The sequence below is a fragment of the Cardiocondyla obscurior genome, linkage group LG13, assembly GCF_019399895.1.
Source record: "Cardiocondyla obscurior isolate alpha-2009 linkage group LG13, Cobs3.1, whole genome shotgun sequence".
NCBI lineage: Eukaryota > Metazoa > Arthropoda > Insecta > Hymenoptera > Formicidae > Cardiocondyla > Cardiocondyla obscurior.
In genome coordinates this window covers 1,585,555-1,600,531 of record NC_091876.1, presented here as the reverse complement: position 1 = coordinate 1,600,531, position 14,977 = coordinate 1,585,555, and the positions used below count along the sequence as shown (strand labels likewise).

General features: G+C 35.1%; 1 protein-coding gene across 4 annotated transcripts; it reads left to right on the top strand.

The window, feature by feature from the left end:
* Positions 1-242: 242 nt before the first annotated feature.
* Sytbeta (Synaptotagmin beta) lies at positions 243-14,378 on the top strand. Of its 4 annotated transcripts, XM_070665200.1 has the most exons (11): positions 243-604; positions 1,852-2,059; positions 3,306-3,619; positions 10,558-10,612; positions 10,928-11,156; positions 11,315-11,551; positions 11,651-11,749; positions 11,893-12,166; positions 12,291-12,524; positions 12,697-12,864; positions 13,177-14,378. In XM_070665200.1, the coding sequence occupies exons 3-11, from the start codon at positions 3,350-3,352 to the stop codon at positions 13,348-13,350; spliced, it is 1,740 nt and encodes a 579-aa protein (XP_070521301.1). In that variant the 5' UTR covers positions 243-604; positions 1,852-2,059; positions 3,306-3,349; the 3' UTR covers positions 13,351-14,378. The 4 variants fall into 4 exon arrangements, with proteins under 4 accessions (XP_070521301.1, XP_070521300.1, XP_070521303.1 ...); XM_070665199.1 differs by lacking the exon at positions 243-604 and having other exon boundaries at positions 1,761-2,059; XM_070665202.1 differs by lacking the exons at positions 243-604; positions 1,852-2,059; positions 3,306-3,619 and adding exons at positions 5,221-5,774; positions 6,756-7,153.
* Positions 14,379-14,977: the final 599 nt, after the last annotated feature.

The window sequence follows — 14,977 nt, the reverse complement described above, 5'->3', positions numbered from 1 at the left end:
GATCGGACCTATCGCTGTCTCACTTTTTTTACTCGGTTGTCTCTTTCTATCTAACAGTCGAAATCTCTAACGGTCAGTCTGACTGCGAAACATCAGGCGCGAGGACGTGCCTCTAATCGCTCCGCAAGTTCTCGAATTTTCGGCCGCGAATAAGATAATCTCGCACATGAATAAGTGTCGACGACGTCGTCTCGGGAAAGAACAATCATTTTCGGTACTCGTTTGTCATTCCACTAATCGTTCTGTGCTTCTTTTTAGGCTCCGAAAAAGTGCTTCGGAAAAGATCATGTCGCCGGTAGAGCGCACGGAGCGTCCGACTTGAAGCTCGCCGCGTCCGGCATTACCAACGCCTTCACTCGCCATCTCCATGAGCGACGTTCAACGGATTCCGGTAATCGCCATTATGAGAGCGCGAGCTTTGCACCTCGTCCATCTTCTTCGTCGCGGTCGAGATTCTCCCGTTTCGATCAAGGAATCAAGCATCCGGGGACTCGTCTAATTCGCCGCTTGGTAAAAATTTTTGACATCGTTCATTCTGCCGACGAAGTTGATCGAAGGTCGGATGGATCAAAAACGGAGAATAACCTAATCGGAGGATACAAAAGTAAGTAAACCGGCAACACGCCGTCGACGGTTGATCACTTAATTGTAATTATCATTAAATAAATTATAATTAATGTCCGAATATAATGTGCGCTAAATGAGATTTCTCGAAAAATGGCGCATGGTTTTTTCCTAGATATATTAAAAAATTAATAAAAGTATTTTAGATTAAGGCTCCACGAAGAATATTTTATATTATGTCTTTTGTACCACAATCTTAGGTAATCTTGCTCTTATTGCAAGACGACGTCAAGCATTGAAATTTATATGCAAATATAGGCAAACTTTTATATATGTGCGGAAACTTCAATATTCTCTTTCATAATAAAATTTCAGACTTTTATTAGTTTTACGTGAATTACATTATCATATTGATTCTTAAATCTTTTTGCATTACATCTTCGATTACTTAATACTTAATTTAAAAACATGGAATATCAGGTTTTTCGTGGAAAAATGTTTATGATGCGTAATAATTTAAATCAAAAAGTTATGTACAATTTGTAGGAGTGACGCCAGAAGCTGGACTGTATATATATATATTTTTTTTTTTATTTGGTCGAAGGATAATCTATATTGACGAAAGACGAAGCACTTATGACTGTTGACTTTTACTGATAAAAAATCTCCACCTGCTGATAAACACATTGATAAAACTGAATATCAACGAGATACGTGGGTGGACTGCCACCTGACATTTCGTTTTTACCTAACACACATGTATCTTATGTATCTTATATATGTATTTCTTTCCTTGCTTTTTTTTTTATTTTTATTTCCTGCTCTTTATTTCTTATCTCACATTTAGGATCAGCACTGTTACATATATTTTTCCTCGCCTTGTTTCTTTTTCATTTTATCTTTCTTCTTTTTCTCCTTTTTTTTCCTCCTTATTCTTACCCTTGATCTCGTTGTGTCAACTTTAATTTTCTATCTCAAATTTGTCTTTATCTAGTCTTTTTCTATCTACCTTTTTACGTTTACTTGTCTTCTCTTTTCCTGCTGCTATTTTGTCCTTTGCTTTTATAGTAGAGAATCTCTCTTTCTTTCCTCCCTCTCTATATCTCTTCCCTCCCTCTATCTTTCCAACAGTTGAGCGGGTTGAGCCCGATGGTGAAATGGTTCAGTCGTTGACGCGTCGTGAAACCAATAACAGCTGCGTAAATTCAGCGTTGTCTTTTAAGTCGGGTGTATGAGTTGTCCGAAAAAAATTCTTTTCAAAATGTTAAAAGCTAAAATTTTTTGCAGACAATATTGGAACATAAAAGCAGTTAAATAATCGAAGTGCTCGTTCGATCACGTTGGCAAGCAGTCTGACCGAATCGCCGGTATGTCTACTGAATGATCGGACAAAAGTGGTCACTTTTACTTCCTGGCTGCGAGGGTATTCCTCGCTTATCTTTCACGAGTTATTCCTCGTCTCTCCAGGCGTTGAGTTTCACATTTTATCGCAAAGGTAAATATAATATAAAATAATTATAATATAAATTATTAGTTCCTTTTTTTACAGTACATTTAAACTACTTTGATGTAAATGAATTACGAATAAAGGCAAACGTGTATTTTATATTTAATTGTTATGTAAAAGTATTGTTTTGTGTTATTTTGCAGGAAAATCGTAATCTGAAAATGCCGGAATTCGTTACTATAATTTATTGCGAAGTGTCAGACGCAGAATGACACACCCGTTTATTCTTGTCGGTAGACGGAAAAATAGAAAGGCATAATTTTTCTTCCATACAGACATTGTATTAAATCAAATCTGTCACGACGAAAATTAATTTCCATCGGGTTTTGTTATATTTAAATATTAATTAAATTGAAAAAAACATAAAAGTGCGAAGAACTTGATTAGATAAATTGCTTTATTCCATATAAAATATAATAGAAAAAATTAAAAGTTAAATTTAAAAAAAAAAAATTTTTTTTTCTCGTAATCTGTCATCATAATGTAGTAATGACATGTACTCGGAACTAACCAAGAAAAATGAATGTTTTCGTAGCAGAAAATTAGCCGTGTACAACGGTACGATTTTATAGCTTTTCCACACGAGTAAGATAAATGATTCTTTAAATTACTCTACAATGTATAGGTTTCCGTAGGATATCGCGCACAAGACATTACGATTAATGAATGCGCGGTGTTAACATGACAATTCGCAGAGCATAATCGGATTTGTTATTGTCCTATATCTTGGCTTTCAGAAATATCCGAGGATACGATGCACCGAATGGACGCATTGTAGCATCGAGACATGATGCCACTATATGAAATGTATTTCGCATGTTACACGCATAATTATAACGATAGAATGTATAATTTTGTGATCAAAATTTAATATTATACGTCTACAGAGCAATTCATGATTTGAAACGTTAGCTACGACATTTATTTGTTTAGTACAAATAATTTATCTAGACCACATATTTCCCTTAGGAATATATTTCTCTTGAAAGAGTTTATTATGTTATCAAAGTTAAAAAATTGAAGGAACGAGAAAGGGTGAAACAGAAAAATGTACTACAGATATGTGAACGTTTAAAAATCTTTTTATTTTTATGTTTTTTTTTTGTACAGTAAGAAAATGATCGAACAGAAGTAGATCAATATACGTCGTAAATTTATTTTCAAAGAATTGCAAAAAGAGGAAACTTTAATTATTTTAGACTTGTCAATACTAATGCCTTCTATTACTTTATAGGTCGAACGACGAATAAGCTACGTGACATATAATACAAAAGAAGAATGATGGTTTCGTCCGCAATATTCGGGGCAGCTGCCGGCACAGGATTAGCTTTAGTGGTGGCCATGACGATCGTAATTTATCGTTACTACTCCGCAAAGCGAAGGGGAAAGTGGAATTGGAGCAATCTGGATCGCTGGCCGGATCCATCGAGCGTTAAGAGTAACACCAACGATAAGTCTCATCGCCATCACTGCCACATAGCGTCAACGTCACGGATGCTCGATTGCTGGAGGAAAAAGCAAAACAGTTATTACTCTGTACAAACTAAGGTAAGTAAGTCTATCATCAATTCGTTATTGATTGGTGCTAATGATTGATAATAATTATTTTAGTATGTAGATATTATTTTTGGCAAAAGTCTTTTATCCAGGTTTATCAGATTAGAATAGTTATTGATTTTTTTTTGCAAATATTTTATTTGTCGGTAATCTGAAATATGAAAATGTGTGTCGATATAATATTTCCTGTAACTCAAAGTCGGTACATACTACTGAATCCCTTATGGTCAGTAGTACGTCTCAGTGGTAGAACCGACAGACGTTAAATTCCGCCACGAGCCGCCACTCCTTTTTTACCTCAGATTTAAATTTGACATAGTACTCTTAATCAATAATAAGTTAAGCAGATAATATTTTTGCTTCCCATTTATATTAAAACTTGGATAAATTTTTTGTTTTTATTTGTGACGTTATTTTGTCTTTTTTTTCTACATTTATTAAGAAACAGAGATAAAATGGTGTCACAAGTGAGAATTATGTAAGTTTTGGTGTAAACGAAAAGCAGCTAAAATATTGAAGCACTCAGAGAGTATATAAAAATTAAAATTACATATATAGAACATACGTATGCATGCAAAAATTATTCATTTAAAATATAATTATAGACATTTAGATAATGTCATTAATACAGTAAGAAGAATATTAACAATAAATACGCTATCCCGTTCATCACGTTTCCAATTAACATACGTAATTACAAAGAATGTTCTCCGCCGAAGCCGAACAAGAACGTTGAATATAGAATTTCGATCGATACAGCACGCCTAACCGTGATATACGTATATATACTATTTTCAGAAATATGACTCGCAACAACACGACCGACAGATAAATTTTAGTTATCAAAAAATATTTATTTCCATGACGTAATTCTTTTTAATTTTACATTTAAAACTTACCGACAGCGTCACATTAAATTATTCTTTTATTTAATTTTGCGTAATCATGAACAACACATATCTTTTATCATATAATAATAATTTTTTTTTTTTGTTTAAATCAATTTGCAAAATTGTAAAATGCTATTTTATGCAAAGTATATTGAAGATGTACTGTAATTAGGTTAATGTACAGTATACTCTGTTATATTGAAGACACACGTGATTACTTAGCCCAAGACATAGGCATCCTTAAATTTAAATATTACCTTCATTGAACTAATCTCATTTTGTTGGAAAGCACTTGAAACAAATTGTTGTACGTACACTGCAGATACAATGCTCACATTTCGTTAACGAGCAACTGCTATTTTACAAAAGAAAATAATTCTTTTAAATAAGCAAGTTATCTTTTTATTAAAAAAAATTATTTAAAACAATAAAATAGTAACACAATATTGATCGTTCAAATGCCGTTGCATTTGTAAGTAAAATAGTTCAAGAAAAATAAGTCTTCTGCAATCAATAACGTAGTTTGCGTGTCTGTTTGCTTATAGCCATTGTCATGATCGTGAAGTAGCTAGAAAATACACCAAGAAAAAAAAAAAAAAAAAAAAAAAAAAGACAGGGAGAAAGAAAGAGTGATAGAGAAGAATTTTTTATCTTAAATAAATTTAAAGTAAAACATTAAATTCTCTTTCCCAAAATCATTGTCGTCCCTGAGATGTAGTAACCTGTTGCGGCGCACGCACCCTTTCCTATCTCACTTTCGTACTCGATATTCGTGTTTCGCCATCTACTAGTTAAGGATCTTTCTCTCTTCCTTTGCCTCAAATGTATCTCTCTCTATTTCTCTCTCATATACGTATATACACACACATACGTGCAGGCTTTCCCTTTCTCTCTCTCTCTCTTTCTCTACACCCTTCGGTTGCGGAACCGGTCACCCACCACCCTCAACACCAGCTACGCTCAGCGACGAATCGTCGTTTTCTGGTGGTGCACGACGAGCCCTGGCACTGGTCGGGCGCGTATCAAGTCAGTCGGGCTAGCCCAGTTGCCCAGTATCGCGAGTATCGCGGCACGGTGATAGGTGATATTCCGTAACACACATACACGTCGTAAGCGCACCGAGAAGCCGAATTGAAAGTCGACGAGAAAAAGCTCGTATCTCGAAATGAAATTGATCTCGTCGTCGAGGTGGCAATAGCGCTGATCGCGTAACCCTCGTAAAACAATATAACAACAGTCGAGATTCTACAACGAGAGTAAAGTATACAATTAATCATTACTACGAGTCGCGAAGCTGAGGTCACCCGCTTGTTGCTGCTACTTTAGCCATCGACGGCGAATCGGGTCAGCGTGGCGTTTGAGTAATTACAGTCCGCAACGGTTCCGACCATTCGATCTCGCCCTCCCTCACGTAAAAAAAAAAGATAGAATGGGCAGTTGTGACGTAAAATTAATTGGATCGAGCCGCGGGTAGAGTAATGAGCTGCGGTCATACGTGACCGCTGAGCGGTAATGAAATCAGATGTTCTTCTATTCAGCTTCATGCACGATTAACGTAGAGTGCCGATCCCGAGGAGCTAAGTGACGCCGCGCTTAATCCAACGCGATAAATTTGTTAAAAGTAGGACAGCAGGCAGCTGCAGGGGAAGGAATTGTAATTCTTAAGGGACTCAAATCCGAGCCAGATAACGGTAATATAATTTTAATAGGAGGAATCTACGTATGTGCGTCAATGTCGGAAGAAATATTGATTTAAAAAAAACGTTTTGCACAGCCTTCTTTCTCTTTTATAGTTTATTAAAAGTCTAGTTATATGGCGTTAATTATTTTTCTTTTTTTCTTTTGATTAAACGCTTCGTATTGTAATATTATCTCACGGTACTTCAATCTGATAATTATTGTCATGTCTTAAAAATTTAAAATAGAACGTAGGAGTTTTTATAGATTTAAATTATAGATTTCTGATAGTATAAGGGTAAAAAAAAAAGAAAAGATCAATTGGTGATAAGACCGTTATTAGAACTATACTTAAATTGGTCCAGATAAAGTGGCGAGGTAATTAATTGCCCGCAAACGTACGGCGATATCGTAATACGTTTGATTGATTAACGAAACCGATTACTTAAAGCAAGTGACGAGCGAAATTTGACGATCACGTCTTAGATAAAACGCGACGGCGTTCCATTACGTCCTAGATTTTAGTCACGACATGTCCTTTTGCCAATTGTTTCGAATAGGTGTTCTCTGCTGAAGGTGTCGCAGGCGTTGCCGCAAACGCATTATCTGGCGTACGGTAAATCAAAATTCGCGATTCGCCTCGCGGCATTCGCGTACGGAGATTCGGACAGTCGTTTCGCACACGTTCGTCAAAGTGCCGGACAAATTGTCAGAGGTTCTGGGCGATGTTTTGGAGTTATGCGGCGGCGGCGGCGTCGGCAGCAGCGGAAGCGGTGCTGCAAACGGAGACAAGAACATGTCGAGCAACACGTCGGGTGGAAGCGCGGCCACCAAGATCGGTGCCGTGACAGGAATAGCGATAATCAAGGGTAGATGGGCCCAGAGAAGCTCGAGATCTCCTCTCTCTTCCGTCGCTAATACCGATAGTGCCGACAGTACAACTTCGACCAGTTCGGAGGTACAGTCATACAGAAATGTATAAAAATGTTAATACCGTAAGAAAATCACATGTGAATCGGCAAGCCGTAACAGACACAAAACTGTATTTTTAAAATACAATAACTGTTACGCAAATAATAGTAAGAATTTTCGTTAAATCACATGATTCTTTTATAATCACGTATTTAATCGTGAAGTTCTTACAATTATTATTCATATAATACTTATTGAATTTTTACGTTGTAACGTTACATCTGTTGTAATTCGGCAATTTACATATGTTTTCTTTTTTTAACAGTGCACTTGATAATAACTTTATGATACTCTTTTGCGTTTGATATTTCTTAAAAGGTTTTTTTTTAATTTTTTTTTGTAGAATTTACATGAGCATGTGTACGTACTTCATATTTATGATGTTTGACAAGATTGCACGCAGGGTATATACAAAAAAATGTCTCAGATTGTTCGTGAAAACTTTAAACGCACGCAACAGTGCTATGCACTTTCAAACACCTCGGAAATCTCATCTCGGATGCACTTGTTGCGCCTGTTCTAGCGTGGACTAGTTTCTTTGTTACGCGTATGACTTGGCTGGCTGTGTTCTCGCGTGTCGTGATTACTTTACATTGCAGAAACATACATACAATTAATTTCAAATAATGAGCCTTATCAGAATTACCGCTTTACTTTCTGCGCGATAATATTTCTTCGACATACAGTTTCACGACAATTCTCTTTAAAGACACGTAGCTTTAGCGGTATTTGAATAATTAAAAAAAAAAAGAAAATCGCAGAACAAATTTCTCAAGTAAAATAAAAGTTACGTAAGTTTATCGATGTTGTCCCTATAATGGAATCACTATAAGTAAATTGAGTTTTAAAACTCGACGGAGAAAGAGTTGGACGTTGTCCACCGATTCAGCGTCGTCCTAGAAACGCTTACTTGTTAACGGAATATAGGATTCGAATCGATAACCGATTGCGCCATCATGACAATTAATTGAATGGAAATTAAATTCATCGCATAGACATGTCGCCTATCATTATCCGTCTATTATTATACACTAAGCTACGTATTAAGCGCTACATATTTTTCAGCTTGTTCAAAACTAATTAAAATATTAACTAACATATTACGTTGACGCGTGGAAATATTTATGTTGAGACAAAAAATTTTTCAACTTTAAATGAACATAAAAATAATCACCATTTAACTTTCAAGTTAATACTTCGTAATGTAATCGATGAATTTTTTAGAAACGTGAATAAGTAAAACTTGAAAGCATTTAATGTTGTCTACCAAATTTTTATAGAAACTAAAAGAAATTTTAAACTTTGCAGCTAATTTTACATAAAACAATGTACGCCATGCTCCGGGTCAATGCTTTTCAATTGACAAGGAACGAAGAGTGGTTAATTGGCATTGGAATAGCTGTGACAGATACACGATCGTTCGCGACCGAGATATCGTCACAGACTGACATACGTCCAATGATAAAACTTGACAAATAACGTAACTTACAGAACTACACAGAAAAAAAGAGTTAGTCTCCAATTGAGAATCTGACACTCAATCTTTTTGAATTAAGAAAATTAGTCTTGGAATTAGTAAAAATTTTATCGACTATTGCAGTATTATTTATTCAATTTTTCATTTAATAATTTTGCGTAAATAAAATATTTTATTTACAATTAATTCTTTTTCTTTTTTTTTTTTTAGCTCGCACTATGAATTATTATAAAAAGGAATAAGAAAAAAAAATCAAGTAACTTTATAGTTATAAAAAAAAATTCTGAGTTTTTTCCGTAAACTATACTCCATCATAAACAACATTTCGCTGCTTGTTCCACGTGGAAGATTACCTTTTTCTGCAAACAAGTTGTAATTTTATCTTTGTTATTATGTCTTGGATAACTTTATCTCGAAGATCCCGCGTTTCAAGAATTTTTGCAATGATTAAGCGTAAATTTGATATGAAATAAAGAAGGTATTTGTGATTGCGAGTCGTAATAGAACACATCTGACAATGAATCTAAATAGAAGTCGTGTTTGCGACGTACCGAAGTACAGAGATTACGTTCTGAAACATAATTGTGTAAATTGCGCGTTATAGCGCAATAAAAAGGTAGCCAAGTACTTTTTCTTATAAAGAAATTATAAAAAAAATTTCATATACGTATAGATTAAATTTTAAAAATTACATTTTAACATTCAGGTTTAGATTTAAATTTAATTTACGCTTCGATATTTTGTATCGCTTTTATTTTTATATTTAAGTTGCTCGTTTTAATTATGATTAAATTTTGCCAATATTCAGTGCATGGTTGATGACGGTACACTTTCCGAGCGAACATATTTTACCTGCCGCACTTCGCAGTTGCGAGCTTGTCGTTTGTCCTCGAATATTCTGCTCGCGGCTTACACGGGGCGTCATTCTGGACATAAAATGTTTTATCTAGTACAAGGAACTTCGTTCCAGTACGCCACGTAGTCCGGTCACCGCTGTGTAGAGCAAAATTTGCATGATAAAGCGAGTTAATTTTTCTACTGCGAGATGAAATTAAAGTGGATGCCACGCCATAATAAAAGAGGTTTCGCAGAAAAAAAAAAGAAATTATGCGTTATGCGTATGAGGAATTTAATATCGTCATTTCGACTTCGAGCCTTTCCGCGCGCGCACACGTGTTATCGAGACAGCTTTGATTCGTACGAGGAGATCTACAGTCGTTATTATGACGATTTCTTTTTAATTACGTTCTTATTTCTCTACTTCTCGTCTCGTTAGTACGTTTACAAGTCTTAAGCACTTAGAGCCTGACATTAATTTTTGTGTATGATATTGCGAATGTAAATCTTAATCGATAAGATAACGGAAATAGGAAAACGGTGGCAACTTTGATGTTTCGGTTCGGTGGGCGGATCCGTGGACTCTGTTCCCTGTTCTGCTCGAAGTATCGACCCGTCAAAGGCAGCTTCCAGCGACCTCACCCCATAACTGCCACCTACCCTCTCATCACGATGCTGGAACACGAAGTTGGTATCTTCGAGTCTCTCCCTTTTCCCTCTCCTTCGCTTCATAATTCAAAGGTTTGTCTTTATCAAGGGTCCATGAAGGACGCTTCGAAACTTCAAAGGACCTATCCGATTATCTTTGCTATCCAAAGAGCTACTCTTAAAAGACTATGTCGAATAAAAATCATACATTTATATTATCTATATAATTATGTAACTATATATTTTTGCCAATAACTATTCCACATTTATTTTGTACACTTATGGAAGAAATATTAAAACGTTACATATATTTATTTAAGTTATGGTAAAAAAGAAAAAAAAAGAAATTTGATGGAACTCTCTTTCTGGGTCAAATACTGATGGATATGTTGTTAATAAAATAATTCTAATTCTAATTTCTATTTCAGGAATTTAACGTAGCGAAAGAGCAACACGCAGTGCAACCATCGGTAACTGAATCAGGTAATTATCAATGCTTCTTAGAGAATTTTTCACGCAAATACTAATTCGAATTACGGGCAGTTTAAGTGATTTCCTCCACATCTTTTTAGTGTAACTCTCGGAAAATTACATCTAGTATTACTTATGGAAAATACTCATTCGAAGTCTCTTTTTCAAAAGCTAGGTGTCGATGCATTTGAAGTATCGTTCGTCTTTGCAGACGAGATTCGATTACAAAGGAATTTAAATGTAAACTTTGCTATCTTGCCATTGCCGTAGAACTTCGGACTTTGATTTAAGAACCCTTTAATTTCAAATGATACGTCTTCCTTTAAGGCTTGCCTCATCAGAGTCGTAGTTACCCAGGCGGAGGTGAAAGTGGCAGTCGAACGTTGGCGAGAAATTCATCCGTTAGCTCGCAAAGCTCATTGGAAGGTGCACCGTGCTCTTCAAATCATCGAGGATCATCACCTCAAATTAGAGCGTTTGGTCCAGATGGGCGGCATCACGCTCGACATGATCCTTTATATGCCGCCTCTTCGTATCCACCGAGCAGAAACTCGAGGTCGGTGTAGAAAAATATAATTTAAATAATTAGATCTTGTAATTAATTTTAATATTACCAGTAACAATTATATCTTAAAAAAATTTTTTTTTTCTATAATAAATATACATACATACATAATATATATTTATAACATACAATTTGAAAATTTTCCACAGATCTCCTTCGCCAGCTCGTGCGGCATCTTTGGATGCACGTTGTGCAAGTCCTGCCAGTTACACAGGTAGCTTGCACAGCGGAAATGCGTCACCTTCACAGATCTCTTTGTCGTCAGTAGCAACGGGTGTGAGCTCTACTTGCGTGTGTTCGCCAATGAATACTATTCAAAGTACTTCCAGACAGACCGGTCGTTGCTTATCGCCCCTTCTTATCCCGCCGCCACGAACTTCTATAAGGTAAAAAATAGAATCCTCACAAACGGAATATACATATATTAAAATCTTAATTTAATTGATATAATTTTAAGACACAATAATGCTTATTTTTTTATGCAGCAGCGACGGTGGTCCTATACCACCTGCTTCTCCACTTGGTTCTTTACAACCGGATCTTTATCAAAGACGCGACGGTCCTGTTTTTCTCAGTGCTCGCAGGTAGATAATAAAATTCGATTTAGAAAATTTCTCTGATAATCTTGAACCGTTTTATATATATATATATATATATATTTTTTTGCAAGAACTTAATTACTGTTAAAGATAATACGGAAATCGCTAATTAATTTGCGTAATTGCAGGACAGGAAAGCATTTGGGGAGACTTCATTTGCGACTGAGATACGACTTTGATAAATCGGATTTGGACGTACACTTGATCGAAGCACACGATCTCGCAGGCAGTGATCAGGGCGGCTTCAACGATCCTTACGTCAAGTTGACTCTGAGCCCAGAAGTTGACAGTAGAAAAAGACAGACGCAGATCCATCGCAACGATCCAAATCCATTTTTTGATCAGCATTTCAAGTTTCCTGTCAGCTATGAGGAGCTGCAAGAGAAAACTTTAGTTTTGCAGGTAATTATTCACCGTAGACAAGTAATTCGAATAGCAGAATAGTAGTAATAATGATAACAGTATGCGATAAGACAAATTTTCAATTTAAACGTAATTAAAATAACGCGATTACGGCACATTTTAGGTATTCGATTACGATCGTTTCTCAAGGAATGATGTGGTGGGTTCAGTAAGAGTAGCCATGGAAAGTCTCGAATTGGTCTCCTCCACTTCCTCAGTGGAGGTTTGGGGTGAAATAGCGAGAGAACGCAAACCGCCAGAAGAGATTCAAGAAGTTTTGGTTTCATTGTCTTACTTACCGAGCGCCGAAAGGCTCACTGTTCTCATGATGAAAGCTAGAAATTTATTTCCTCAACAGGTAAGATATTTATAATAAAACAATTATATTACTTATTTTATACGATTTATTTACACATTACTTATTTAACAATTAATTATATTTAAAAATTTAATTATATTTAACAATATAATATTATTTAACAATTTAATTCTAAATAAAGTTTAAACATTCCGAATAATATGTGACGCAGGATAAGGAAACATTGGATCCATTTGCGAAAGTTAGTCTTCTCTGTGGAGAAAGAGGAGTAAAGAAAAAGAAGAAAACTGCTGTTAGAAGGGCAACGACGAATCCAGTGTGGAACGAAGCGATGTCATTTAATATACCTGCCTCATCACTCGCATCATCGGCTATAGAGGTATAAAACAATTTATTTTAATTTTTTGTGCGTCAGTATTCAGGATTAAGGCATTTTTTAACTGAGGGAATGTCTACAGTACAAAATTACCTTTACAAAAAAAGGTAAAAACGCGTCAAGAAGATACACTTCTTTTCGATATAAAAAAAAAATAGAATCAATTCACAATTATTCGTAAAGTAATAATATTAATGTCACATTGTGTTTTAATGCGAGCCGGGCTCACTAACTTTTTGCATGACAAATAAAAATATAATATAAATCGAGTTAAAGAAATATTAAGTACGAATTAATTAAATACGTCTGTGTAAGATATGCGTGCTGGACTCGAGCAGCGAGTTGATCGGTGGAAACGCCATTATCGGATCTTGCATCATTGGACCAGCCACAGGTTCTGACAGCAGTAATAGTCAAGGGCGAGAGCACTGGCTTCAAATGACTCAGTTGCCGAGAAAGCAGATCGCTGAATGGCACACGTTACACTAAATCAATCTTCGTTGCGATTCAGCTATTTGATTGCGCCTAAATAATTCCCGTCTTCAATCAAAGAAAACAAAATCTATCGTCGTAACGTATAACGTCGTAAAAAAAGGGCCGAATGACCATACGCAAGTACGAAATGTATAGCGATATTACATGTAAAATTACAAAAAGTATTTCTCTACTTAACAATTCTCAACAAAAAGAAAAAAAATGAACAAAAATCCACTAACTCATTAACGTCTATTTTTATCAATGTACAATAATTTTTAAGCCCGGTTTAAGTGCTTTTTTTTTCTTTTTTTTTTCCTAAGAATCTTCTTAAAACTATAAAAGATTAATGAAACCGAGATTAAAGTTAGTCTACATTGGTGGGGATAGAAAATAAAAATCGTTCTTCTGCATGTTATAGGTGTATTATTACTAATTATTAAACGTTCACAACATTTCATTGTGTCAAATGTCAATGCGCAAAAAAAAAAAAGTAATTAAGTATATTTAAAAAAAAATCGTACACATAATTAACTGACTATTCATATAATTAATAATGGAATTCCCATAACTATTATTTATGTAACTTTACTAAATATTTTACAATGTATGTAATTTCACATTTACTATAGAATTTTTTTTGCAGCTTAATGAAGAATATTTTTCGTATATTGTATTTCGTATACTTATATATTAAGAGACACTACATTCTATTAATTTACTTATTTTTTTTAACATTACGATACTTGGATAATTTAAGAACGTAATTTTGTAGCAACACTAATGCGTTATCACGAATCTCTTGGATTTACAATGAAGGAAACGTGATCCAAGCAAAAACAAAGACAAATCTCTCACGTTTTACTTAACAGATCAATAATTAAACGTACAAACTATATATTAATATTTTAAGATAAGAAACAACTGGAAAATACAATTATGAGTCCGCTGATTGAATCCGACATCTCGATTCAGAAGCTACTTTTTCTCAGGTTTATTCTACATATATCTTTCTTATAATAAAAAGAATTATTTTACCCGACTGTGGGTTACAGTTTCTGCGTTCTACCGTATTAAAAAAACCTCTGCTTGTAATCATAAACGAAGTAATTTGCGTTACGATAAAGACATTAACCACATTCGCGTGAATCTCCATTTCCTGCCCAGCGCATCCGCGAGATTGATCTAGCTTGATATAATGTAGTACAGATAATTATATATTTTTTTTTTATTTCTTCCTTTAATATGCATCTATCCCTTGTAGGATATATGGCACAATAACTTCTTCAGATAATTATATATAACATTTGAGATTATACTCGTTGACAATAGTCATTAACTATCGGTCATCATAATGTTCTACCCCAGGGTCAGTTGAAATTGGTAAGTTTAAACTTAATTTTATTTTTATGAACATTAACTCGCAATGCTTGCTCCGATTTTTATGTGACAGCTCGCATTTGATTTTCGCGGAACAAATTTCCATTATTTTATTGGTCCGTATAGGCCAATCATTAGCGAGCGTTGTTTCTACTAATTTAGCGGCCATTACAAAAGAGGCGGAGTTGGCGGGAAACCTGTTGGCGGGAATTGGCACCGCGAGAGCCTGCTGCCACCAACTTACTCCTCCTATATTCCTAAT